The sequence below is a fragment of the Girardinichthys multiradiatus genome, chromosome 2, assembly GCF_021462225.1.
Source record: "Girardinichthys multiradiatus isolate DD_20200921_A chromosome 2, DD_fGirMul_XY1, whole genome shotgun sequence".
Lineage (NCBI taxonomy): Eukaryota > Metazoa > Chordata > Actinopteri > Cyprinodontiformes > Goodeidae > Girardinichthys > Girardinichthys multiradiatus.
In genome coordinates, this window is record NC_061795.1 from 49335209 (window position 1) to 49363141 (window position 27933).

Here is a 27933-nt window from a genome sequence, read left to right on the forward strand (position 1 = left end):
TCGTAAACGTTTCTGTTGTGTGTGTAAAACCTTCAGGCGGGGTCCTCACACTTCGGAAGCCCTCGACCTGAGACTTTCCCTGATGGCAAATGTAGTTTGGTGCAGCCTTAGAAATTAACGTGAGGAAATTGTTCAAATTGGCGTATTCTTTTTATACGATTTTGTGTGAATGATTGATGTTTGCAAAAAATAATGTCCTCAATTATTAAGAGTGTGTTAGACTATATTAACGTGTGCCATTAACATTAGTTCCGCTTTGTTTTAGCCCGTACTCTTTTCGGTGTGACAGCATTTTGTACATGCTGCGGCGAAACTGTGACCGCTGTGTTAAAGAAGTCAGTCATGCCGTTAAATATTCGCATGTAGCTCCTCACTGACACAGTGGCTTTGGGAGTGGTATAACCACCATGGCTCGGGTTGTTAAAGTGTTTCGGACTTTGAGGAATCACTGGAAGAAATCCACACTTGCTGTGTGTGTCTTGTCCTACGGAGGCTACTGGCTGTATGGTAAACATTGGTGGGTTTTAGAGACATGTTCTGTTAGAGCCGAGGTTGTGCCTATTTAAGTGTTTGAAATGTTGCAACTTGTGTGTTACTAGTGACAGTGTGGTGCGCAGAGAGGCCTGCCTACTGGCCAGAGTAAGTTTTTTTATCATCTTTTTGAATTCCCAGCCAAAACCTGAGAGAAATTCCTAACCATCGTTGCTCTGGCAGGAGTTTGGACGCCAGCAGATCGCGCCTCAGGAGGGACTGAAGAAAGCAACTGTGATTCTGAACCCTTCAGCTTGTAATGGGTAAGAATGTCAGGATTCCTGCGCATTATTCATGGCAAAATCCTTTAATTTTAGAGACTCAAATCTACAGACGTCTCAGTCCGTTCATACATAAATAACAAATGTATGAATTTAAAGTAGATAGATAGACAGACAGATAGATATTTTTACGTTGTTTATTTCATTTTCCCCTACTTATCCAGAAAATATTAAAATCAAATTCCAGAACTTTGCTATCTGTGTAGAAACCCTGGTATATGAAGAGAAATGAATCCGATCTGGACTCGGATATATGCCAGTATTTAAAAACATTCACAATTTGAATTTCTCCAGGAAAGCCAACAATTTATTTGAAAAGAATGCAGCTCCTATTTTACACCTGGCTGGCGTGGAAATTACAGTAGTGAAGGTAACATTCATAGCTTATTATCTGATCATTGTTGGTGTCATGAAACATGTAACCCTTCATGTGTTACACACTCCTCCACAGACAGACTATGAAGGTCAGGCTAAAAAGCTGATGGAGTTTATGGAGCAAACAGACATGTTGATCGTGGCTGGAGGGGACGGCACGTTGCAGGAGGTCATCACAGGTTTACTGCGGAGACCAGACCAAGTAGGTTTAATAAAGTCATGTTAATAAAAAAACTGTTATCAAGTGAAAAATTAAGACTGAAATGATTCGTCTGACACCAGGAGGCCTTCAGTCGTACACCAATTGGATTCATTCCTCTGGGTTCCCATAATTCCCTGAGTCCATCTCTTCATTTCCTCAGTGACAACAAGGTCAAGTAAGTAACACCACTATCATGCTGTTATAAAGACCGCTCATGTGCGCATGCATAACTCAGATCGTTCCAACAGAAGACAGACAGCACTGTAAACCGGAACCAACATTGTGTGCATAATTGACCAAAGAGTAAGTAATGCTAAATGATCAGGGCTAAATGTTTACACTTTAGGTTAATCTTTGTTAATTCAGTTCAAACTGTGATTGGAAATCTTATTGTATTTTGAAGCTGCTTGGTTTATCTCAGCAGCGCCAGATTCATTTTAGAGGTAGGGGGCCGTGGGGGTGTTGCGTCACACATACTCAACGTTGTCACACGGTAATGTTGGTGCGGACCTATGCGGCGTCTTGATATGTTGGCAGCTTTAGTCCAGGACTCACCTTCCTCCTGTTACCTCTTTAAAAGGTGCCCTTTACAGTCTGTATTTATGTATTTACCCACTATGTTTATCTCTTGCGTGCAGTGCAGCACTGAAAAAAACTTTTTCTTGCCCACCATAAAGGAGAAGCAGGATGTAGTCTTAGCCTCACTGGGTCCGTCCCGACCACGAACCTGAGATGGCAGACTTGCTGCAGTGAATAGTGACGACCATGGTGAATCAACGGGAACAGTCCAGAAGAGCAGAACAGAAGGAAAACAATCAGCAGCTGGATAACACGTAATCATGTGCAGCCTCTGGATCGGGTCACTGTTCCTCCCAAACCCCATCCAGGAGCCGCAGGATCAGCAGAACCACGCGTTTTCCCATAGCGAACAGATCCACTTCTGCTCTGCCGAATCTGCACTAGATCTGAGAAATCAGGTCAGGATGGAGGCTCCTGGACACGGTGTCCGCTCCTCTGTTTAGGACACCAAGGATGCACACTGCTCTGATGGAGAGAAGATTTGTGTGCGTCCAGCATAGTAGGGCAAATTTAAAAAATAAATGTGCAAAATAAAAGACACGAAGATGATATACATAAATAAATCAGTAGGGATGGATAATATGTACACTTGGGATGCATACTTAACACAGTTATCAAATGAGGATACATTCAGCTTGTCCTGCCTTCAGAGTCATAGATCAACTGCGCCTCCATCCCCCCTGATCATGCTGTGTTCAATCTCTGCTCCTCTGTGTTGTAGTTTCTGTATCTTCTTGCAGTTCTGATGGAGATGGAGCCAAACCTGAGGACTCAAAGCAGTGCAGGATCAAGCGATCATACCTGCCATCTGTGCGCAGTGCTGTTGTGAAGTGCCCTGCTTTTGTGACGCACTGACAGACAAACAACGAGCACAATTATTTGCATCTTTTGTGATGCACATTGCACTTCCTCAGTAAACATATTTTCATCAACTCCTCCCAGAATTTGGCAACTTTGCGCTGAGTCCAGTAGGCTACTGCATATTCATGAAGCGTGTTAACTGGATTGCGGGGTTATTTTGAGCTTCTGATCTTGTTGCACATGTTAGTAAATGTTTTTGCCCATGCTGTCCAGTTTTAAGAGGCAAAAATGTTTAGTAAATCTGGCCCAGAGAGAGACGTCAGTCACAACCTCTCAGCACGGTCGAGTCCGGCAAGCGTGTCTGTCTGCTGGGATCCGATGTGGGCCGGGACAGGGCCGTAAAGTGGGAGGGGGCCAATGGCCCCCTGGCTCCCCCTATTCCGGCCCCAGTGGTTTATCTTCTACTTCTTAATCTGCAAATAATGCTGGCTTATTCTTTCTTTATACCTCAGTTCACATTCATATCACGTCAACAAGCACATGTGATGTCATTTTACTCTCCTATGCTATGCTGTGCCCCAACTAGAAAATTTCTGAAGAAATTTAGACGGGGTCTGCCTCTCTGTGCGTGCTTCTCGGACCAGAGCCACAGGTTCTGGGGCTGTTAGATTTAGCTCGCATCAAGTTTGAGGGCAGAACTTATTTACTGAGCATTTGTGGCCTTACTGTATGTAAAAAATAGTTTTTATTTTGATGCATGTAGAAAGTTCTAGAGATCTTGCGTTTTTTTCAGGCGTAATTATAATCGGCCACTAGATGGCAGCATTGTATTATTTGCAGTGTGAAAATGCTATGTTGAGCCCAGACGCAGCTGCGTACCTGTATGAAGATTAGTTTTACCTGTATTTGGGCATTCGATGCAACTTTGTATTTCAATATTAAGGATAATATCACTACTTTATTTTTCATGTCAGACCACACATATACATAAAACAAAATACATATTAAAGTTGTCCTACCTCATCTTGATATCCACAGAACTGGAATGGAATGTACATTGTACCCATTCTCATTGTGCTTTGCTCCGCTGTGATAACCTCAAATCTGAAGTAATTTACTGGACTGCATGAACTCTCTGTTTCCTTGGTGTTCTGTTCAACATGCCAGGGACAACATGCCACAAATAGATAATCGTTGCCTTTACAGTCTACCCTTTATCACCTAATTAACAACTTATTAACACATATACTGCGAAGGCACCCAGGTAATAATTTACCTTTGATTTGTGTTTTTTATGTTAGAAATACATGATTAGCTCCTTCCACACCTATTGGCAGCATAATCTCATAAATTGAAAATTTTAATTTCACCACATTTACTTAGTAGAGTAGAAATTACATGAAAGTTACGTGTTGGAAAAATATTTATCCCTAACAGCTACAACAGTTAATACATTGTGCAACCCCCTGTTGCAAACAGAACAGCATAGAGTCTTCTATAACATTTCACAGGGTTGGAGCATCCAGAGAGAGGGATCTTTGAGGCCAGTTTCTCCAGATGGTCCAAAGTCCTGAGCCTTCTCTGATCCTGTCTTCCTGCCGCACTACTGATGACCCATTTTCAGTTTTCTGGCAAACCCCACCAGACAATTTTTAAAAATATCCTGATATTTTAAAAGTTCTAAAATGCTTTCCCGGGAAGATACACAGGCCCCTAGCATCACAGCTCCTCCGCCATGCCTAACAGTGGGCATGAGCTCCTACTCCACACATTCATCCTGTGTCCCACACCAGACCAACATGGAGTGTTTGTAATTTTAGTCTCATTTGAACAAAGCACACAGTTCCAGTTAAAGTCCCAGTAGAGTTTAGCAAACCCCACGTGTTTATGTTTATGATGGTAGGACAGAAAAGTCTTTTTCCTGGAATCACTCTCATACAAAAGCTTGGCATGGAGCGTAGTTGTAACAGTTGCTATGGAGACATGGTGACCCCAAGATGTCACTCTGCTGCATTTTTTTAACAGTGAGCTTTGGAGATGTGTTTTTACCTCCTGTTACCATCGGTCCAGCCTAGTCTGTACCAATTCCAGCTGGTTCAGCTATTTTATTGTAGCCATTTCTTCACATCTGAGTTACTTTAAGAATACATTTCTTGTTTTCCCCTTTGGAAGAGTGGCTAGAGGAGAAATTGGCCTGTCGTCTGATATTTACACCCTGGGGACACGGGAAGTTATTGATTACTTCTTAAAGGTTGCTCTGATGAACTTAATAAAGTATGGTATGAAATACTAAGGGATAATGGTGGTAATGAATGTGGCTATGATGATTCTGTTTTTTATCAAATATTTCTTTAAATAATATTTATTTCCAAACTAGATACATTTATTTAAATTAAAGTTTGGATTTTTCTGTTCCAGTTTTTGCTCCTGCAATGAAAGATCATTTAATTTCAGATGTTTTCTGTCTGGGATGCCAATAATCAGGCAGCCATCAGTTTTGTATACATCTTCCAAACTTCTGCATTCTGTGAAACTTTCAGGGACATTACAGCCGCCACGCTGTCCATTCTGAAAGGAGAGACGGTACCTGTGGACGTGCTTCACATTAAAGTGAGAAAGTCTTTCTTACCCAGTTCATCAAATGTCTTCTGTCACTTTATCTGAATTAATTAAAAATACTGCATGTATTTTACATGACAGTGACCGTTGTGCTGATGCATTCAGATGTTTTATCAGACCTTTTTCTTGATGTTTTTTGCAGGGAGAGAAGCAGCAGCCGGTCTTTGCTCTCATTGGACTGCGCTGGGGAGCTTTTAGAGATGTAGCAGCAAAGATCAGCAAGTAAAGTTATCCAGATGGTGAAAGAGATTCTGTGAGTTGCGGTAACCAAGAATTGTTCACTGTAAGGTTTTCTCCTGGCAGATATTGGTACCTTGGACCACTGAAGACAAATGCAGCTCATTGGTTTCACACCCTGAGGGTAAGGTTCCAGCATTGTTGAAGAAAACATGTTTATTCCACGTATATAGACAGAGCCTCGGAAAATTATTCAAACCCCTTAAACTTTTTTCCATGCTGGCATTTATTTTACAACCACAAATCTTAGTGAACTTTAATGGGATTTATGCGACACAATGCAGCACATAGTTTTCAACTGTTACTACAGATTATAAAATAGATTTAAGTCTGGACTTTGACTAGGCCATAATGCATGAATATACTTTGATCCAAACCATTCCATTGTATGTTTGTGGGGGTTTTCTGCTGGAAGGAGAATCTCCACCTCAGTCTTAAGACTTCTGGAGCCTCTAACCTGTTTTCTACCGAAATGGTCCTGGATTTACCTCCATCCCTGTCCCTACTGAAGAAAAGAAGCCCACAGGATGATGGTGCCTCAACCGTGTTACGCTGCAGGGATGGTGTGTTCAGTGTAATGTGCAGTCTTAGTTTTAAGACATCTGGACCAGAAAGTTCAGTGTTGTTTTCATGTGACCAGAACACCTTCTTCCATATGGCCTGAAAGAAACACAAAGGCAGACTTCTAGTGGGTTTTCTTTCAGCAACAGCTTTCTTCTTGCTGTTCTTCCATGAAGGCCAGATTTGTTTGGTGCATAACTGTGGATCTCCCTCTCCTCCAGAGTTACTGTGGACCTCTTGGCTGCTTCTCTGATTAATGCATTCCTTGCTATCTAGGCTTAGGTGGACGTCCATGTCTTTGTAGGTCTGCAGGTTGTCCATACTATCTCCCTGATCATCAGATCAAGGAGATGATCAACAGAGCTGTGAGAGATGCTCAAAGTTTGGGATATTGATCCTTCTTTAAACTAGAGATGGACGATATGGATTTAAAATCTAATCACAATATTGTTTGATATTTATTGATAATGATAAAATGATCAAACACAAATTAGTTGGCTAAAATCAGCTATAAGAACCAGCTGGAGAACAAACTTAACATCCTGGCCCTGACCTCCATGACGGGCCGAGTCACGGAGCCTGCAGCGGTGTCAGCTCTTCAGATCCTGTCTCTCTTGTAGATAAACTGAACAAGTTCTTCACCCAGTTCAACAACAACACATCGACTGGACCCACCATCAAGCTCCCTCCTCCTACATCTTATTAGCGGATAAACTGGTCCCACTCCAGTTTGCCTGTAAGGCTAGGGGTGGGGTGGAAGATGTGAGCCTCATGCTTGTAGACACCATCGTGGACTTCTCTTCTGCTTGGAACATTGTAAAAATCACCCATCACTGATTTTACCGACCAGACCACAACAGGTCCTATTTAATGGTTTTAAATCAAGTAAGCTGGTTTTAAACACAGGGCTCCTTCAAGGTTGTATTTTACTTCCTGTTCGGTTTTCTGTGTATAACAGCATTTTCTGCAACAGTGACAGGATGTCACTTTTTAAATATGCAGACGACATGGTGCTGGTAGCTCACATGACCGACTCTGAGGCTCTGAAGAGCAGCAGTGGCAGAGATAAGGATCCAGGGCAGTCTTTTAGGTACCTTGGATGGACATCCAGCTGTCTTTTAAAGAGCACACGTCTGTTGGGACTCTCTGATTGCTGAGAAAACCGTGATCTTTTAATATTAAGAAGACATTTTAAAACTGGTTTATAAATAATTCATTGAATCTGTCATTACTTTGAACATTTGATCCTGGTTACAAGTTTCCTAAAGTGAAATACAAATCCAAACTGTCCCGGATCACAAACCAGTCCAGCAAAATAAAACAAAAATCGCTTCCCCTCAAACCTCCCTTTCCAAACCGCACCACCTGTCTGTGATCAGGAGGACCACTTGATCACAGATCCTTCTCATCCTCTCCATCAGTCTTTCCAGCTGCTCCCATCAGACAGAAGCTTTAAAGTCCTCCTGGACCGGAAAGCCGTTTTTAAAAGTCGTTTATTCTGTTCGCAACATCCACCTGGAACTCTTTAACATAAGAGCTGCATGTTTACACACCTTTAACAGTTGCTTTTAACGGACCCCCTTCAGGTGTTTTAATACGCTTTTCATGCACGTTTTGAACTGTTTCTTCTATTTAGAAGAACTGGAAAGCCGGGTTTTTTTTTTGGAGCTCTGTCAGAAAGATTTATGTTACCATTTGGGACAGACAGTAAAGTTTTTTTTTTATTCTATTTTATCAGAGAATATAATATCAGAAAAAATGGCAAAAGTAACAATCCCTATCATACAGTCGGTTTTTGGTATTTTCAATTATCATTAATTGGAATTTATCAATAAATCAAAATTCTTCTAAGGTTTTTTTTTCATGATGAATGTCTATCTCTGCTTTAAACTGAACCAGAACCTTCTCCCTGACCTGTCTGCTGTGGTCCTTGGTCTTCATGATGCTGGTTGTTCTCATAATGTTCTCCAACAAACGTCCGAGGCCAGAAGCAGAACGGCGGCAGTTAGACTCATATTAGATTACACACAGAGGTGGACTCTGTTGGTGATTAGGGGATTTGTTGCACCAGATTTTATTTGGTGTATCAAAGTAATACAAATGCATGACACAGTTTTCAGATATTCTTTCATAAAAACATGTATCTTCTACTTCCTTCACAGTTATGCACTACATTTTGTTGGTCTGTGGCATCAAATCACTATAAAACCCATTGACGTGTGGTTGTGTGTTTTCATTTTGTGCTCTTGTTTGTTTTTGTAGGAGTGGCCTCTGGTCCAGGACGTCTCGGTTTCTCTCATGGCTCCCAGACCTCGGCCCCCTGACCTGCCCCCTCAGAAGCCCCCCAGGCCTAATCTGCTGTACCGCATCCTCTGCAGACTCAACAACTACTGGAGCCGTCCACCTGAAGGTATATTTGATTATGTTGATGCTTAAATTACAGGATTTCAACATACTGACAGAGTGAGTATTGGTTTATTTTGGACGTTGGGTCTGTGTTTACACAGAGCCTCCAAAACCAGAAGAACCTGAGAGGTGGGAGGAGCAGCAGCTGTCGACACCAGAGCTCTATATTCAAACCCACAACAAAAACCCAGTAGAGAAGGTTAGTACTCAAATCATTTTATTTTCTAAAATCTTTCCTGTTCTTATAAAGATCATAAAATCCCTGTTTTTCTGTATGAACTTGAAGCGGATCAATGACTCTTTGATGATCTGTGCTGAGCCACAAACCTTCACTGTGGGCGACTTCATCACTGTTGGGTCAGTAGCTGCCTTTCAGAGCAGATTCCAAGCATTTTCAGATTCATTAAAGGTCCATGTTTATTACTGCAAGTATTGTTTCTCTTAGGAATAAAAAAGTGAAGGATCCAACACTTGTCACTGAAAACTCTACAAAACTGGAAGCAGGTGCTTGCCAGCTAAAGCTGCCTGAGGTGAGCAATCCTTTCTATTCACCGTCACCTCAGGACAAATGTGGATTTTTTTCCCCAAGTGTTAGTTGATGTACTCTGTAAAATTCAGTGGCCCTAACTGCGTGCTTCACTCCTGCAGGGCGCCGCCGGCTTCTATAATATCGACAACGAGGAGTACGAGGCGATGCCCGTGGAGATAAGCCTGTTGCCAAGGAAACTACGCTTCTTCATGAGTGCAGAGCGCAGAGAGCAGCTCCTCTCACAGCCACAGTGATGACAGAACAAGACTAGAAAGGACTGACTTCCAGAGAAGCAGTTTGCCTGGACCTTCAGGTGGTTTCACCTGGTTCTATTTTAACTCGCTTACATAGATTACATTAAAATATGTTGTATGGAAAAGGACCAAGGCTTTTCTGTGTTCAAATCCCAAATTCTTGTCTTTAATTTCCATATAAATATAAAAAGCTTAGTGAATAGTTTACAACTGTTATCCCAATAAAAATCTCCCCTGTCCTGTTTAATGTGAGGAGCGTTGTGTTCATGTCATATTTATGAATTCTTTCTGCTAATATCTCATTCAAATATTAATGCAGGAAAGCAGCAAAGTTGAAGGTTTTTCAAGCCTTTTGGAAAATAAAGGGTTTGTTCACACTGAGAGAAGCTTGGAAAAGAGGTAGAGAGTTGGGCTGATATTAGAGAGGGGAGGAGGAATGTTCCAGGAGCCTGGATGAGGAGCTGCTCTCTGCTTGGCAAGGCCCGGTCTGATCCAACAGATGGTGCAAGATTAGGCTGGTAGCTGCGCTGCAGGCCTCCATTTATTTGTCTCTTTAGGAAAACACAAAAGTGATTCTCAATTAATTGAATGATTTGGTTGATGGCAGAAAAATCCCTAAGAAATCATTTCAATAATGATCCCAGAGTTTGCAGCTTTATATAAGCCAGCTGTGGTTGATATTTACTGCGTAAATCTTTGCTGCCATGAGTCGCCCAGGTACTCAGTACCAGGATCCCTTTTGTTCTGTAGAATCCAGGTGAGCAGGATGATGTCCCATCACAGAACTAGATTTACTGACGTTCCGGTACCGGCAGCATCATGCTGTGGGAATGCTTTTCTTCAGGAGGGACAGTGTAACAGTCAGCTGGTCAGATCTGATAAGATGATTGGAGCTAGGCATAGGACAACCCTAGAAGAAAACCCAATAGAAGCTGAGTTGGAATGGCTTTTCAGAACTTCCTTCAGGCCAACTAAAAGTCCTTCTCCAGAGCCTTTCTGAATTATTCCCTGTCAAGCTGCGGTCCTTCAGGCCTCCTGGAGTCTGTCTCCACAAGTCCATGAAGAAAACCAAGCCCTGAAGACCTCCTCCCTCAGCATGATGGCTTCTATCACTGCTGCTGTGCACCAACATGTCCTCTGTAGCTACCATGACAAGCACCAGAGATCTTCAGGCCGCAGCTCCCGAAAACTGCATCTGGAAAAAAGGTTCTGAACATGGCCCAGATTCTTTGTCCCTCAGAACAAGGACCACTCCCGGAGGAAAAAGAGATGAAGATCTCCCAAGCAAGACCATCTCCAACGTTCCCTGCTGGAGAACTGCAGCAGTGTGAGGATATGGTGCTGAAATAAAGAACATTTATTTCCTCACTTCTTTATCAGGGTTGCTAGTACATGCTTTACATCATGAAAACAAATAAGAAAAACCGTTCAAAGGGAGAACTGTGGGTTTTATTAAGACTGAACCAGGATCGTTATTCTCTTGTTTACAGTGGAACTGACAGGTAATCATGCTGCTGGACTGTGTAAATAAGTGACATCTCTTACAGGGTTTCACATTCTGCTGCTACTTGGTCAATACTCCTGATTTACAATACAGTGAAGAAAAAGCTGCTGTGGCATTGGTCCAATCCCTTTGCTGTCTCTGACATTCAGTGGAGTGAGACCCTGGACAGTTAAGCTGATGCTGGTCCACATCTGTGAATATTTCCACACAAAAAAAGGCATTTTGTTCAGTGGCATGGTGTGTGTACATTCCCATTTACATTAAATCTGTAGAGCAAAGGAGGAAAAGACATCTGCTCATAGTTAGCATGAAGCACAATGTCAAGACTTTCAGCAAATAAAAATACAAACAGCAACAATTTCTGTGAATATCATTACATTATATTACATACAATATTACATTTTAAGGCCCAAAATATGAAATAAAGCTTAATTGTCACTTTATTTTGCAACACTTGGGGCATTTACTTTCTTTTAACTCAAAGACACACTGAACTCAAGTCCAAATATAGGTTCTAAACAAACAAAATCAGGAAGTCAAAAACTATACTTGAAATAAAAGGAATTCAGGAGGCATGCTTAAAAACTGACATTTTGTTGTGGGAACATTAGAGATATGAAATCTTACTGGTATAAATGTTCAGGAAGCAGATATTGAGCCTCCTGTGTTCCAACATGGAACAAATGAGCAATATGACCGAAGAACTAAAAGCTCCCCCAGCGTTGGCCCAATTCTGAAGCTAAGTCTGAGTATGTGAATGAGGGGACCCCTCAGCTGGAGGAGAGGTGACCCGGTCCGTTTCTGTTCAAAATAATACGCTGAGAAGGGTTCTCATTCTAGTTGATCTGGTTACCGGCTAAAAGCAGTTCCTTTAAGCCTGTAAATCATAAATACCCAGAATTGGTTTATGATTTACAGGAAAATGAATGGAAGTCAATGCAAAGTCCTCATAAAGATAGACATAATATGGGTGTGAGGAAATAATCCAGTGTTTGAGAGAGTGCAGCATTTAAATATGTGGTGCATGTTCACTGAAGTCCTCCAACAAATAACAAACGAGAAGCTCTGACAAACAAGCAAAAAAAAACACAACTACAACTACATTTCCCAGAATGCACCCATCCCTGGGTCTCTGAGAAACAGAGAAACGTGAGCAGACATAAGCTGTGGTGAAAGTGCATAAAGCTTTAATTGTTTATTTACAAGATTTCCTTCTACTCAGTGCCAGAAGTTTACATACGGCCATCAAGGGGCATGACGGTCATATTGATTTGGGGCCTTTAATAATACTGAATTTGAATTGATTGTACATTTTCTCTCACTCACACACTGGGTCAAATGTAAACATGCACCATTACTAATATGTGGGTCCCTTCTTTGAATACACATTTAGGAGCCAGCAACAAGCTTCTGGGATCATCCTGGCATCTAGATATGTGACCCTTCCTCCTATCAGATATGGTAGAGCTCATCTTAATTGGTTACCTGGAATGGACCTAGCTTTTACAAATTATTTCACACCTTTTTAATGACCAGAGCGTTTTCAGTAGCTCATTATTAGCCTGATTTATCCCCAAAAACCTGTTTTGAAAGTTTAGGAACATTGTTTTGTTGGAGCACCTAATTATGTCCAGGTTTCAGATAAAAGGAATGTTCAAACATAGCTCCAGAACCACACTATTCAGGCCCATCATAAGCTAGAACGGCAGTGTGACAGTCCACAGAGAGGTGTGTCCAACATTAACACGGACAGAGAGGTTGTCAACCCAAAAAGCAGGTCCTGGTCCAAAGTCCAGGACTTGAAGCTTGGCTGAAATCTGCAGCTGTCCCCACAGATACCCAATATGTCTTCTGACGTCAATGACAAGAAGTATGTTTGGAAGAGTTAAGGTGAGGCTTTCAAACACATGAACTGTCCAACTGTCAAGCATGGTGACGGCAGCATCATTCTGTGGGGTTGTTTACTGCCAGTAGTCTGAGTGGATAACAAAATATAGGAGGACTAACTCCAACTTCCTCTCAAATAGACAAATGGTTGAAACTTGGATACAGTTGGGTGTTGCAAAAGGATGATGATCCCAACACACATCAGAACATTTTTGTTCTGGAAAACTTGCTTTAAGCCAAAACCTCAACTTTCTGGAAAATATGGGGACCATTCTAAAAAACCAACCACGTTTAACGAAAACTAGCGATTATGATCAGAGGGTGTTGAAATATTCAACCAGACTGATGCCAGAACCTTGTGGATATCAAAGGTATGAGGCTGAGTTAAGGAACTTTTGTTGAAGTCTATTAAAATGTTTGGGTCTGCATGTATTTGTGTTTGGGAATTAAACACAATAATTACAATAAATTCCAACCTTTGCATCCAATTCTTATTAAAAATGTTGGAAATTGTGTCCTGTATTATCAATCCACCCTGGAAGAAGAACAGTTCAAATGCATCTTTAAAAATCCCAGAATTAATAACTATTAATAATATGTTTGCCCCCCATGATGGTATGTAAATTCTAATCAGCACTGCAGCTTGATAATAGTTACTCTTTCCAGTTATAAAGTAGAAAGCAGATTTTTCACGTTCATTTGTTTTCCGCCTCTCAGTGGGGCCAGCAACAATAAAAAGATGCTTTTATTTCTCATCATGATTCCCTTCTAAAAGGAAAATAAAGTTGTCAAAAAGCTTTTACCATTTATAGAACTAGATTCACCAGAACCAGAAGGTCAGGGTCACAGCACTTTGAAGGGGTTTGGGTCTGTTTAATTTTTCGTGAAAGGAATTCCAAGCACACAAATTTATTTCCAGTGTGAGAACTTTCTCCAAACACGACTCCATTCTTCAGACGAAGTAGTGGTGGACACCAGAGCTGCAGGATGGTGAAAGTGTCATGACAAGAGCAAGGTGGGACAGTCCTCCTGCTATGAAGAGCGGTTTTCAGCCAATGTCGAACTTCTGACCACGTCAGCCACAATCCAACTCAAACAGGCTCCAACAGGAGAGGACCAGAATCAATGTTCAGCAGGTGGTTACCAGGCTCCTTTAAATCACCCACAGTGGGTTGTCTCCATAGGTCAAAAGAGACTCCCAGAGGAGACCCTCCCTGACAGAGGCAGTGTTTCCAGTGTATTGGTGTGTGTGGGGCCCTGCAGGCACAGATGATCCACTGGCACCCCACTGGTTTCCCAGAGGTAGGTGGGTGTGTGGGGCGGTTCAGGAGCAGCAGAGGTTGTCTATGACGAGTGTAATGTCGATACCATACACCTCCAGCAGATCTTCCAGGAAGGAGCGATCTCCCTGAGGATCCAGCCCCATGGCCCTCATGTGATCAGCAGTGATGGTGGGATCAGAGCTCCCTGCCACTTCGGAGAGGGTCTGAAAGATCCGATTGTTAAGCTCCATGAAGAACCTGGGACAAAATTAGTAAAAAATGACAGCATCAGTACAGATTAAAATAAAACCGAAGCATAAAACCCAGGGAAGAAATGATCATATGGCTTTCCTTCTGTCTGAAAATGACTCACACTGGCAGCAATAATAAAACCTTTATCAAAGACTCACAGAATAAAAAGATCCTCTTCATTTGCCGAGCAGTCTTCATCCACCTCCTGAGAGTACAGCAGCATTTGTCTGAAAAAGGTCAAATAAAGAAAAAAAAGTTTTGACAAAATCTGAGAAACAGGAAAATGATGGAAAAATGTGAAATAAAATAGTAATGAAGATATGAGAAATGCATCCATCCATCCATCCATCAACATATTTGCAAGTATGAATATTTAACATCAATTTAAACAATACTGAGGCCTGTTAACATTTTCTGTAAAACGCAAAAAAATGCAATTTCTTATGAGGAATGAATTAGGACAGCCACACATTTATTCACATTTAAAATGGATAAAATCACATCAAGTGGACATGATGAGGACATCATTACTCAGCATTATGAAGGAGGTGTGTCCTGTTTGAACCTCAGACATTTAGTTTGGTGCTCCTGACTGCTGAAGTGAGAGTGATGACCATGGTGAGATTCAAAGATCAGTCTGAGGTCTTCAGGAAGAAGATTGTAGCAGATCATAAGTCTGGTGAGTAAGTTAAGAAGGTCTCAAACCCATTTGAAATCAGCCATTTCGAGGTACCAAAAACATTCTACATGTGGATGACATTCTAAACAAAGACCAACATGCCCAGGTCCGACTGTCCAAGCAAGTTTCCCCTAAAAGAAGTCTCCAAAACTGAATCTACCATGAATTCTACCACGTATCAGAGGGAAAATGTCAGCCCATCTGTAAAAAATTAAAGCTGAAGCAGAACTGGACCCTGCAACATGACAATGACCAAACTCACCAGTAAATCCACTAAGGACCGGCTAAGAACATCCTGGGCCTAGTCAAAGCCTAGATCTTGATCTCGTTGAGATGCTGTGGAGTGATTTGAAATGGGCAGAACGTTGAAGAAACCCCTCAAAACATCTCACAGCTGCAACTGAATGGAGCAAACTTTCCTCAGGCTGATATCAAAGATGGTGGATGGATACAAAAACTTCCTCACTGAAGGTTTTTCTGCCTAAGGTGCTATTAACACATTTTATGTAAGTAAAATAAGGTTAATTTTACCTGCAATTAAAACCCTTTTTTTAAACAAAAGATTAAAAAAACAGCAATAAGACACTGAAATGAGAAGATTTCTAAATAAGGAACTGAATAATTAACTGGCCATCCTAATTTTTCCACATGACATCTATGTACTATGTACTTTGGACAGAGTAACAGTATACCTCTGTTCACTTAGCTTCCTGTACTTCTCCTTATCTGCTGCATTCAGCCTGAGCAGCAGCTGCAGATGGCTTCTGTGTGTCTTCACATTCTGGTTATCAATGTAGATGTCATACAGCTCCTTCTTGTCCTCAAATATCTTCTCTGTGGTGCCTTGCAAAACAGAAAAACATGATCACATCTACACAGAATAAGATCCGAAGAGGACTTTTTTTACTGGGCATCTGCGGTGCGGAAACTCACAAGCAACATATGAAAGCTCTGTTTCCAGGGTGCTGATGTCAGCAATGTTGATGTAGAAAAACGGGCGTAATTCAGGCACGGACACCCCGATTCCAGGAATAGAAACATTAGCTAGGCAGCAACAGCAATACACTGAAAGAGCAGAGGAAAATACTCAGAAGAACATCTCCAAGGACATACCAGAAAGTAGAAAGGGAAGAAGATCTACATGTTTAAAATAATAAACCATTTTGTCATTGATGAAAAGAGACACTGCAAAATGAAAAAAAACTGAAAAAAGGTGAACATTCTGACTATAAAGAGCTGCTCACCCCTGTAGCAGACCACGCCTATGGGTGGCGGAGAGAAGATGAGGAGGCGCTTCCGGAGGAGGACAAACTTCCACAGCACCATGATCTGCTCCCCGAAAAACTGGATGAACTGCGACATGCAGCCAGCTGGGTGGGTGATCTGCAAAGGGGGACATTCTTCTCTTAACACCTCATGCATCTAACAACAGACCTCTGCTAGTATGAGTGTGTTTGGATGTTTTCAGACCTTCATCTCTGGGTGCATGCAGCGGTTTATGGATACAACAGTCCAGGTCGGGCACGATGTGACCAAACCGTTTCCTGTCGGGGGCAGAACCGCCTTCTTATCCTCGTAAAAGGCCTCCAGAGGTGAATACTGGCCTGGACACTGCAGCTGGTGTCTACAAGGCAAACATTAAGTAACAAACATCACGATCAGGTCTGAGTTCATCCAGATTTCTATAATAAACCAGAATAAGCTTGCTTGAATGGCTGTTTTTATCTTTTTAGTCATCTCTTTATGTCTTTTCAAAAGCAGAACATCCTGCTCACAGCTCGGCTCCTGCCAAGCTGAAACCCAAATCTGGGATGTAAAATTATTTACTGAATCTTTGTCATCACAAGGATAAATGGCCCAAAGGTTTGTCATGAACGAGCTGAGGCTGGGGCACTAGGTTTGATACTGGAGCAGCTGGTATAACTGGTTTGATTAAAAAGCTACAGCACACTTAAATTAAGTATGGACACCCGCTACAACATAATCTACTAGATAGACACCATAATGGTGACACACAGTCTACTGATAATCACTGAGGGAGGGAACATCCATTGCATTGGAGAACCAGATATAAAACTACATGTGACCTTCTATCGAGGCTCTTCATCATCCTCTAACAGACGGAGACGGGAGCCTCAGCGCTGATCTCTGTAATCATTCCTCTGCCTTAATTTAGATTAAAGGAGCTAAAAGTTAGAAACTGTTTGAGAGTCGTTCATTTAAGAGTCAGAGTAAGATGGAGTGTGTGATTGCTTCATGGGGACCAAGGACCAGAGGAGCTCCGAGACGTCTGACCACCAACAGGGGGCGGTAGCTCGGACATGCTGATGTTAACAAAAAGCCGCTTTAATTCAGTAACTGATGGTTATATTTGCACAATTTAAAGTATTTTTCACATCTTGACTCTATTTCATTTTATTTTTCCTGATTTAAGCTTTAAACCTTAATTCTGAGTTTAGTTGTTTTACTTTGCTGTAGCTATTTGCCCTTTCTATTACATTTTGCGCATTGAAGACGATACACATCTCTCTTTGGTTTGCACCTTTTTTTTAAATGTGGATCAACTTTTCATTTTTGTTTTGTCTCACACGTTTCATCACTTTCCTTTTCAAAGCTCATGTCACTACCATACCTGGGCCAGTCTGGTCACCTGTCTCTGCTTTTAAAGCCCCCTCAGGAAACCTGCTCTTACCATCTCAGAAACTGTTAAAACGTGGCCCAATGATGCCTCCCAACTGCTGCAGGACTGCTTTGACAGAACCAACTGGGAGATTTTTGAAGACCCAGACCTGGATGTGTTCCCAGACAGTGTTCTATGTTACACCAAGACCTGAATAGACTATGTTACCCAGGTCTACCCCTACAAGAAGCCCTGAATGACCAGGGAGACCCAGCAGCTGCTGAAGGAGAGAAACGACTGCTTCAGGTCAGTCAGGGGTCCTCACCACTGTGTGGAGAGGGTGGCTGACGTCCGCTTCATGGGAGTCCACAGCGAGGAGGAACTGACCTGGAGCATGAGCACCTCTGAGCTGCTGAAAAAGGCCCAGCAGGTACAGCACTTCCCACAGAGACTGCTGGTGTCCTTCTCTATGTGTTCTATTGAGAGCATAATGACCTGCTGCATCTGTGTGTGGTTCGCCAGCTGCACGGTGGTTCAGAGGAGAGCGCTCCAGAGGGCCATTAACGTGGCCCAGAAGATCGGTGGCTGCCCTTTGCCCACACTTGAAGAACATCACAGTCCCTGCTATCTCTATAAAGCTCAGAACATCATAAAGGACACTTCTCACCCGGGTCACGCTCTGTTAGAACTTGTACCGTCAGGCAGATGCTACAGATCAGTTAAAGCAAAGACAAGGAGATCCAACAACAGCTTCTATACAGCAGCAGCTGAACTCAACACAGCCAGAATGCAAAGGAGATGCAGTGATGGGAATAAGCTGCAGTTTAAATGTGTGTACATGTGGTTCTATTTTATCTTTTTACAAACTGCTTCTATTTTTAATAGTACATAAATTATTTATTGCTCTATGCACAGACCAGACAGCTTTTTTAAATGTCCTACTTGTGACAATGACAGTAAAGGATATTGTGATTCGGATTTGCATCCATTTATCATAATTTAATTTATTTCCCTCCGACCTGTAAACAATTTTGATCAAGAGAATTTGAGGCTTGTTGTTTGGTTAAAAATATAAATGTTTAACATCTGCAAAACTAATTTGATTAACTATTTAGGTGTCTCCATGATGCCTAAAGCACAGGGGCTGCAACTGTGCAGCAGCTAAATAACCACAGGAGGCCAGGAAGATGGATCCCTGTGGCTGTTTTAGATTTCTACATAGTGAGAGTCAAGTTATGGTGAAAGGACTGAAGAAGAAGAGTAGTGGTATAGAGTAGAAAAGATGCTGTCAAGGTTTTGTTAAGCTTTGTGTTCAGACTGCATGTCAATGGGTTCTGGTGACAAAATCAGACACTAACTGAGGCTTCATGTTTAATTGATGAGAACATTTTACACAAAGAAGCACGAATAGAAGAAAAACCTGTAAAGAAAGTTTGGGGAGAAATAAATCAAGAATGGACACAGGCTGGCGCCTGCACACACACACACACACACACACACACAGCGTGTCTCACCTGACTTGGTTCTCCAGGAAGTGCATGTAGCGGTACAGCAGGGTGTAGGAAGGAGACAGAATTCCCACGGACTTCATCCTCGCTCCGCGCTCCAGCTCATTCTCCACAGGCATGTTCGCAAAGCAGGCCAGCCCAAAGTAATTTCCTTTACGAAAATATCTGAGCAGAAGCAAAGCAATCAGCAGGGATAAAAACAGACGGTGTTCTGACAGAGGGACGCGGATCAGACTGGCCGGATCAGGACCTACATGAAGTCGCTGGTGATCCGATGGGAGCCGCTGGCCATTGACTTGAACTCCACTCCGTCCAGGTCGATGTCATGAGGCAGGCACCATTCTACCATATTCCCTACCATTCACACACAGACAGACAAGGAAGTCACTTCCTTTCCTTCCTCCGCTTTTATCTGGGACACTTCTGGTCATTCCTCATAGGGTCAAAAGTTCAGGAACTCCAACAAAATGCTGACTAAAATTCTGGCTTTAAGTAAACATTAGCCTAAAGCACAGAAAGGTCTCGGGTTTCTTGTTTAGTGATTTTATATGTGGTTTGTTTTAAAACTTTAAATCTCTGTTGAATTTTAAATTAGGCTACATTATATTAGATTTTAGAAAAATCTGATATTTTTCTTAAAGCTACTAACCAGAAGTGATTCAAACGAATGCTCACTGACACAAAGAGCACAGCTGAGTAAAGAGGTAGTGATTTACACTGCAGGATTTCACAAAACAGTTTTAAAAAGTGCCCTGCAGAAAAATACAGCTAGTTCAACTTTACTTGATGACATCACAAGAGGCACAATAATCAAGCTGATCAGCTGGCATTAGCAAAAGGCATGACAGATAAGCAACGTTTCGTAGATTTTGAGATGTTGGAGTTGGATTTCAAGCCAACATGTTTGAGTGAGAGTTTGACTCTGATGACCCTCAGGCCAAGATGGATGCTGCTGTGAAGCTGAAACAAACGGGGATCATGAAATATCATCTGCAGAACTTTAACTCGTACAAATGTGTTTCTTTCTCATCTGATTAGTTCCTGTCGATATTCAATGCTGTTGGTTAAATGAGAATATGCCATATTCTACTTGTTTCAGGTCATGTAGTGACCCGATTTGCCTGCATGGAACTGCATGCGGTCTAAACTTGCTCTTTACCTTTTTGTCATACTTAAATGTTTCAGACCAAATGCATTTTTAGTCATGTAAAGAAAAAAACAAAATGTAGTTTTTAAATGATAATTCCATTTATTCAAAGGGAAACCAAACTGGCCCTAAAACCTGTTTTAAATAGTTATGTACTGGTTAGTTTTCTTTAGAAACCTATGAAATACAGTATTTGCGTAATATAGCTTTAGCAGTTGTTCCTGTCTTTTCATACATGATATACAGAACATTTTCACAAAGAATGAAACTAATATTGTAAGGAATATTCTTTTTAATTGTTTTTGTCAGTAGGTCGCAAACTACGAGCTTTTTTAATGTCATTTTATATATAAAAAAAGAATGTCCTATTGAACAATGTCTTAAAATAAAACTGTTGTTCTCTTATTTAAATATCTGAACTAATTTCCTATAGTAGAAACAAGCAGGCTGCACTGAAGCCACGGTTGGCTCTTGGTGTTGTAAAGGTCGCTGACCCCTGAGCTGGGGTCTTCTCCCAGGCTTCATAAATAAATAGGAATCAATGTCTTCTTGTTTTAACACATGAAGTCCTGCAACATGATGATTATTCCAAGCCTTGTAGAGGAACCTACGCAGATAAGAGATCTGATCTTTGCTGGTTTATTGGCTCACCTGATCTAGTATCAAAAGTCACCACAAACACAGCCACGATCTGATCCTTCTCCTCCCACTGATCCCTCGCTGTGATGCCGGGGAACGGATAACTACGATCCGTACCGACAGGCTCCGGGCGACCGAAGCCGCACCCGGAGGGCTTGTCCCGGCTGACAACAACAGCTGTTATGTTCCGGCTGGGGCTGTAGGTGACGGCGGTAGGGACGGCGGTGATGGGGTTGGTGGAGGTGACGGTGCAGCTGCTCCTGCTCCACCCTGTACCTGACGCGATACACGTCGGTGTCCGTCTCCCGCTTGGATGCGAAGTTTTGCCCGCCGCGGCGGTGCCTTCCTCCCGCTGCGGCTCAGGCGGTGGCTGGGCCGCTTGATTCGGGTCGGGTGGAGGGATCTCCTCCCAGTCCAGCAGCGGGGCTCGGTCCGACTGCTCCACCATGGTGCCGAAGCCTCCGGGGACTCGGTAAGGGAGAGAAACGGCGGAAAGCTCCGGGGGTGTGGCTGCTGGGAGCGGGCTTAGACACACTGCTGGATCCGGATCATGATGTCCTGCAACTGTCGGGGTTGTTTTCCGTGTATTTGTAAGCGTGTCACATCCACGGACGGGATGTTTTTACTGTTGTGATGACGTAGCCGACTTCCGCCCACGTGTCTACATTACTATTTTATAGCATGACCTAATTTCTGTTTATGTAGCATTATGAAATATGTGGAACATAAATCTGTGTTTCATTATAGTTGCAGTGTTATACCCTTTAATAGTTTTTATACAAGTTTTTTTAAATTAAATGTTTCTCTTTTATTTCGAATGTGTCTGATTAGACTCGTCTTCAGATTAAAAGTACCTTTTAAAATAACAATCTTTCAGCAGGTATTAAACATACTTTCATTAAGCCCACAATTCTGTATAAAAGGGTTTTTATTGGTCTGATTCATTGACTGTACGCAGAAAATCATCATAATTAACAGAAGCTTGACAACATTATTTAGTGATGAAGTTACTAGAATAAATAAACATTTAATTAATATTCTCATTTATTGAATATGACTGTATATAATCAGTCCCAGACAGATTAATTAATTTTCCCAAGATGTTTCTTCTGAATGAAAGTAATATGAAGATTTTCCTGTGGACCACCAGAGACCAGGATTGATAAGGAACATTACGAAAGAGCTAAAGATTAGGGTGATGGCAAGGAGGACTTCCAACACCGTCACAAATCTTCAAAACAACATAAGAGGGGTTTGATTGCTGTAATGCCAATAAAGATTTTTTTCATTGATTATTGAAAAGGGTATAAATAAGTTTGGACATCCCATTTTTTATTACATTTTTAATAAAAACGGATTTGTTTCTTTAAGAATTCGTGTTCCTTTTACATAGTTTTATCATTTTTGAGAGATGTCTGTCTAAATTCAGAAACTCTCCGGGTGTATGAAAAACAAAAGGTCCAATTAATTTAGCCAGGTGTATGAATAATTTTTAGAGGTTAATGAACAAGTGAGTAAACATAATAAAGAACAAAAATAACAAATAATAATTTCCTTAAATATAATAACAAAGAAATATAACATTTAAGAATGAAAACGATGGTTTAAATTAGTCCACATCTATATTTAAAACTATCTGCCTCACATATAAACAATCAGGCTTTTCATACTCAAATGTAATATTAATAGAAATTATCCAGGAAGTTAAATGAACAACCAATCAGAGCGCTAGATGCGTTGAGCCGGTGCGTTCATTTCTTTAATCAGGAAGTATTTTACATGCGTGGCGCCAAATGCGAGCGTGATTTGGGTGGTGGTGCGCAGGGCGTGTTGGTTGTAAGTAAACACGTTTTATAAACTAATTTATTCATCTGTTTTTTATTCTTATTTCTGAAGATGAGAAATAATGATAATGTCCTAAAGCGAGAGATGGGGTTAATTAGCTTATTTCTCAGAGGAAAAGGCATATTTTAAACCTGCAAGGTTCATTTTAAGTTGAAGAGGTATCACCACATATCACATCCTTTTAATACCTGCAACAGTGTAAAAATATAATGAACTGTTTTTGTTCTTAGGTCCTGGACCAAGCATGAAGGAAACCTTCCCAAACGCTCAGGTTCAAGGCATGGCGACATTGTTTAATGATATCAACCAGCAGTTGGACTTCTCAAGCTGTGGAGAGGAGGGAAACAGCAGTGACACCATCTCAGATGACTGCGCAGCCGTTCACAGTCCCAGCATGGGCTGCAGGACACCCCGGGTGCAACACCCCCGCAGCAGAAGCAACGCATCCTCCTCGCCTTTACAGTGCACCAGCCCCATACCGTATGCTTCCTGGAAGAAGCTGAGACTGTGCGACACTCCCAGCACACCCAAGGTTAAGAAAGACCTGAAGGGATTGTCCCCTTTGTGGCTCCTTCTGATCAATCTAAATTGCCTTTTTTCTGCTTGCAGAGTCTGCTGTCCAAGTCATCCCAGCCTTTCTCCAACATAAAGATAAGTCACCGTCAGAGGAGCCTGCGTTTCGCCTCTGCTACGAAGAGCCTTGTCCTGGCTCCTTCAGTCAATGTGAATCCTTTCACCCCTGATACGGTTCGCAGAACGAGCGAGCTGCAATGGAGGAGTGATGAGGACGATGCCCACGATTATGGACACAGGTATCTTGGCTCAATGCAGCTTTATTTCTATAGTATCTGTCAGTATTTAGACATCCCAGAGTGCTTTACAAACCATCTGTAAGGAAAGATGCAACAATAATTCAACTTAAAAATATTGTGGAAACATTCCTTTAAAAGAAATTTAGAAGCAATAATTGGTGTAATTACAGACCATTATTGTGTGCTGATTCTACAGGACTTGAGCCTGAAAACTGAAGGCTCTGGTTCTGCACTGGGGAAATGTGGGAACAACAAAGGACAAGAGACCTAAGAGTGAGGGTGTCTTGTGGGGTTGTAGGGGAGAAGATCTCTAGGATGGGTAGAAGATGGGCCATTACTGGTAATACAAAGAATTTAACATTCTGCCCTTGATTTCTCAGGAAGTAAACGGGATTTCTCCCCAAGATACCACTCAATACTCTGGTTGCACCGTTTTATGGATTACCTATAGAAATTGTAGTTTTTTGGACCGGGTAATGTTACATTTTAGTTCCCCAGACAGAAAGTGACAAATGCATAAAAATATTCAGCACCAGTCTGGTGAAGGGTGTCTCTGACATTGTCTTTACTCGGAGATGAAAGAATGTTGTACTTCAAACTATTCTAGTGTGAGATTTAGAAGATATGTCCTAGTCAAAGATAATACCAAGGGGTCTCATGTTGGGGCCAGAGTAATACTGCTTGGAATATGAATAAAAGTAGAATGTAAATCTGAGGGTTTTGGAGTCAGATAGGATTCTCATAGTTTATTGCCTGAGTTGAGATGTATAAAAGAAAACCAAAGAACATCTGGGTCTTAATGTCTTCTAAACAAACTTGTAAACTTTAAATGGATTTATTTCCTCCTTTATAGATAAACTGAGCAGGGTCAACCTGGGGAATGAATAAGGTTTTCTCACATAATTGAGATGATTTTCTTTGACTGTACTAGCACTTTTAGTCGGGACGCTTTCTGTTCTGTCCATTAAAATAGCTCTAAATTCCTGTCATCTTTCAGGATGAAACACAGCCTCACCTCATCTGAAGAGGATGATGAAGCCTTTCTTCCACCAAAGGTACACCTATTTTTAAATGCCTATATAATCCTCCCCACCAGATCCTTCTGGTAAGATGTCATCATGCAGCTCTGTCATCTTCAGCTGCCGCCTTGTCTTGTTTTGTCCAAAATGACATGCTGCCAGTTCTGTTTCCGGCATTTCTCTAAGGAGTCTCCGGCTGAGGGAAATAAAAACTCAGTGCTGTCAGACACTTTCCTTTTTTTTTAGGGTGGAAGTTGCACCATATTTGGTGAGATACGGGAGAATCCAGGACTTCCTTTGCTGACACTGTGCTCCTTTTTTAGAAGTGTTTTTGATTTTTCTGGTTCTGTGTCCTCCATCTGACAGAGACGAGCAGTCCAAGCCTTCATGCTGTCACGCTACGAGAGTGAGTTCCTGGAGCTGGAGTGCATCGGCGTGGGCGAGTTTGGGACAGTTTATAAGTGCGTGAATAGGCTGGATGGTTGTCTGTACGCCATAAAACGCTCCAGACGTCCCCTGGCTGGCTCTGCCAATGAGTGAGTTGGCGTTCTGGTCATCTCAACCAAATCTGTCATCATTTTTGAACATTTTATTCATTAAAACTGTTTTGTTATCCAGGCAGCTGGCCTTAAAGGAAGTGTATGCTCATGCTGTCCTTGGGCACCACCCACATGTTGTCCGCTATTATTCAGCTTGGGCAGAGGATGACCATATGCTGATTCAGAATGAATACTGTGACGGTGAGTTTTACAGCCACATCCTTGAAGAAACTACACAAATAATTCAAATACACTTTTTTTTTTAAAATGTCATGAGGTCAGAAATGCACAGAAATAAGAACCATCAAAATAAGTTCTGTATATGCACAGAGTAATACATGTAAAGCGTTTATATCTGTTAGTTTCAATGATTCTGGCTCACAGCTGATTAAAATTCAAAATCAGTTTCTCATATCAACAATAAGACATCCATCCATCGTCTCAGCCCCCTTATCCGTCCCCAGGGGTTCTGGTGCCTCTCTGCAGCAGTCATTGGACGAGAGGAAGGCAACACTTTAGACGAGTTGCCAGTCCTAGCTGTCATCACAGGGCGAGTAAAGTTTGAATTTTATTTAGTCCTAGAGTCTGGAGGATATCTGAAGAGGCCCAGAATCCAAGCTGCTGGGGTCCAGCATGAAGTTTCCAGGCAGTGATGATTTGATGATGTGCTGGGTCTGGTCCACTGGGTTTTTGTTGGGTCCAAAGTCAGAGCAGCCCTCTACCACAATATTTTATAGCTCTTCATTCTTCCTTCTGCTGACCACCTTTATGGAGATGCTGATTTCATTTTCCACCAGTACCACACTACTAAAAGTAGCAATACCTGCTTTAATCACCATGGTAACACCAGCAAACTGGACTGATCTAAACCTACAGAAAGTCTGTGGGCTGTTGTCCAGAAGAAGATGAGACACCAGAACCGTAAATGAGCTGAAGAACAGTGTTAAAGGAACCTGAGTTCAGATACTGTACAGTACATGGACAAACTGTTCAGTAGGTCCACATATTACCAATCCTGTTATTGGTCTGATGTAATATTGTAACTTGTGAGAAACTGAATTTTTAGTTTTCTTGGTCTAGAAGCCAGAATCATCAAAATTAACATGAATAAAAGCCTGAAATAATCAGTGTGGAATAAATCTATATAAAATAGTTTTCACTTTGAATTCACTTACTAGAATAAACTAATATTTCACTGATGGTTTAAGTTATTTGATAACCCCAAGGTGGAAGTCTCAGTGACACTATTGTGAAGAAGGGAGCACAGGGTGAGCTGCTTACAGAGGCTGAGCTCAAGGATCTGCTTTTACAAGTGGCCATGGGTCTAAAATACATCCACAGCTCAGGACTGGCCCACCTGGACATTAAACCAAGTATGTTCAGTCACTGCTTCTCGTTTTGTATATGCATCCTTCCTGTTCCAGTGAATCTGCTGCACTGACTCTTTCTAGGTAATATATTCATTTCCCAGCATCCCAGCACAGGTCCAGTGTGCGAAGAAGAGAGCGAGGGGGAAGAAGATGAAAACTCTTCAGCTGGAATGCTCTACAAAATTGGTATTTAATGACGTTGGATTGCTTTCGTTTCTTTTTTTGTTGTCCTCAACATTTTTCTGCAGGTGATCTGGGTCATGTGACATCACTGAGTAGTCCTCAAGTCGAGGAGGGGGACAGCCGTTTTCTGGCCAAAGAGGTTTTGCACGAGGTAAAATTTTTCCTACGGCATCACTCTGGGATTAATAAGTCAGAAGCACTTTTTTTTTTTTTATTAACCTGCCATTTGATCATTCCCCAGAATTATACCCACCTCCCTAAGGCTGACATATTTGCTCTGGGCCTCACGGTGCTGCTGGCAGCTGGTGCCCCCTCTCTACCTTCTAATGGAGATCAGTGGCACAGTCTCAGAGAGGGCCACCTCCCACAAGTGCCACAAGAGCTATCTCCTTCATTCAAAGGTTTAATTCAGGTATTCATAGAATGTGGCTGAATTTAAAGCTTTCCCTCATGTAAATGCTACCGTTTGTCTGAAGTTTAACTTGTCGATTCAGTCGCTGCTGGATCCTGACCCGATGAAGCGGCCATCTGCCAAAGAACTCTGCAAACACACAGTCTTGAGGGAAAAGAGGACCGAAAGGCTGGCTGCTCAGCTGCGTAGAGAGCTCAATGTGGAGAAGTTCAGGACAGCTATGCTTGAAAAGTAAGGAGGCATTGGTATTACAATAGAAAAGAAACGAGCTTTGCATTAGGTAGAACAAGTGATGATGCAGATTGCAGTAGTGCCATCAGTGGGCAGTGGCCAACCCTATAAATCTGCTGGTCAGACTTTATAAATGATGCAGCTCTTATTTAATGATTTACATGAATGTGCTTTTGTTTCTCCACAGGGAGCTCCAGGAGGCGCGGCAAGCGGCCTTATCACCAAAACAGAATCTCTGCCCTGGTTTGAAACTTCCCAACAAGGTGGTGTCTGCACCAAGAACAGGCAGAAGACTCGTTGGGAAGAAAACTGCACGATCAGTTAGCTTTGGTTGTCCAGGGAATGGAGTCTGACGGGCATGATGATTCCTCCCTGAAGAAATGTCTTTGCTACAAGTCTGTGGCTCTAAATGTAAAGTGAAACTCACAGGAATGTGAACAGAATGGTTGCCTGTACAGTCTTGTGTGTCGGGAGTGAACTTGTGTAACTGAAACTTTAGACAGATTTGGCATTAATGGGCTAATTTGATTCCTGCACCTCCCCTACTTACATCAGCTGGTCATTGCCATTTTTTTTTTAAATTGTAAATAAACATTTTAATTTCTTTTCATGTAATTTATTCTACTTTCTTTTGTATTCTTATTTGTGG

The 27933-nt window shown here is 41.9% G+C and overlaps 3 protein-coding genes across 4 annotated transcripts; 2 read left to right on the forward strand and 1 right to left on the reverse strand.

Moving 5' to 3' along the window:
- The first annotated feature begins 81 nt into the window (after positions 1-81).
- On the forward strand, positions 82-9627 carry agk (acylglycerol kinase). Its single transcript, XM_047348624.1, has 14 exons — positions 82-517; positions 600-639; positions 715-794; positions 1107-1182; positions 1264-1389; positions 1470-1564; positions 5310-5379; positions 5531-5610; positions 5692-5749; positions 8449-8596; positions 8694-8791; positions 8879-8949; positions 9038-9122; positions 9241-9627. The coding sequence occupies exons 1-14, from the start codon at positions 408-410 to the stop codon at positions 9373-9375; spliced, it is 1272 nt and encodes a 423-aa protein (XP_047204580.1). The 5' UTR covers positions 82-407; the 3' UTR covers positions 9376-9627.
- A 1175-nt stretch (positions 9628-10802) lies between these two features.
- Positions 10803-21321, reverse strand: dennd11 (DENN domain containing 11). The gene is made up of 9 exons (XM_047348614.1): positions 20886-21321; positions 19342-19441; positions 19094-19252; positions 16430-16583; positions 16204-16342; positions 15893-16024; positions 15652-15802; positions 14439-14507; positions 10803-14286 (listed from the first exon to the last, which is right to left on the reverse strand). The coding sequence occupies exons 1-9, from the start codon at positions 21319-21321 to the stop codon at positions 14091-14093; spliced, it is 1536 nt and encodes a 511-aa protein (XP_047204570.1). The 3' UTR covers positions 10803-14090.
- Positions 21216-27899, forward strand: wee2 (WEE2 oocyte meiosis inhibiting kinase). 2 transcript variants are annotated; one of them, XM_047348600.1, is made up of 12 exons: positions 21216-21345; positions 22949-23250; positions 23328-23530; positions 24528-24585; positions 24916-25085; positions 25168-25289; positions 26315-26461; positions 26540-26644; positions 26707-26792; positions 26883-27053; positions 27136-27284; positions 27472-27899. In XM_047348600.1, the coding sequence occupies exons 2-12, from the start codon at positions 22963-22965 to the stop codon at positions 27635-27637; spliced, it is 1665 nt and encodes a 554-aa protein (XP_047204556.1). In that variant the 5' UTR covers positions 21216-21345; positions 22949-22962; the 3' UTR covers positions 27638-27899. The 2 variants fall into 2 exon arrangements, with proteins under 2 accessions (XP_047204556.1, XP_047204549.1); XM_047348593.1 differs by lacking the exon at positions 21216-21345 and adding an exon at positions 22584-22709.
- The last annotated feature ends 34 nt before the right edge of the window (positions 27900-27933 follow it).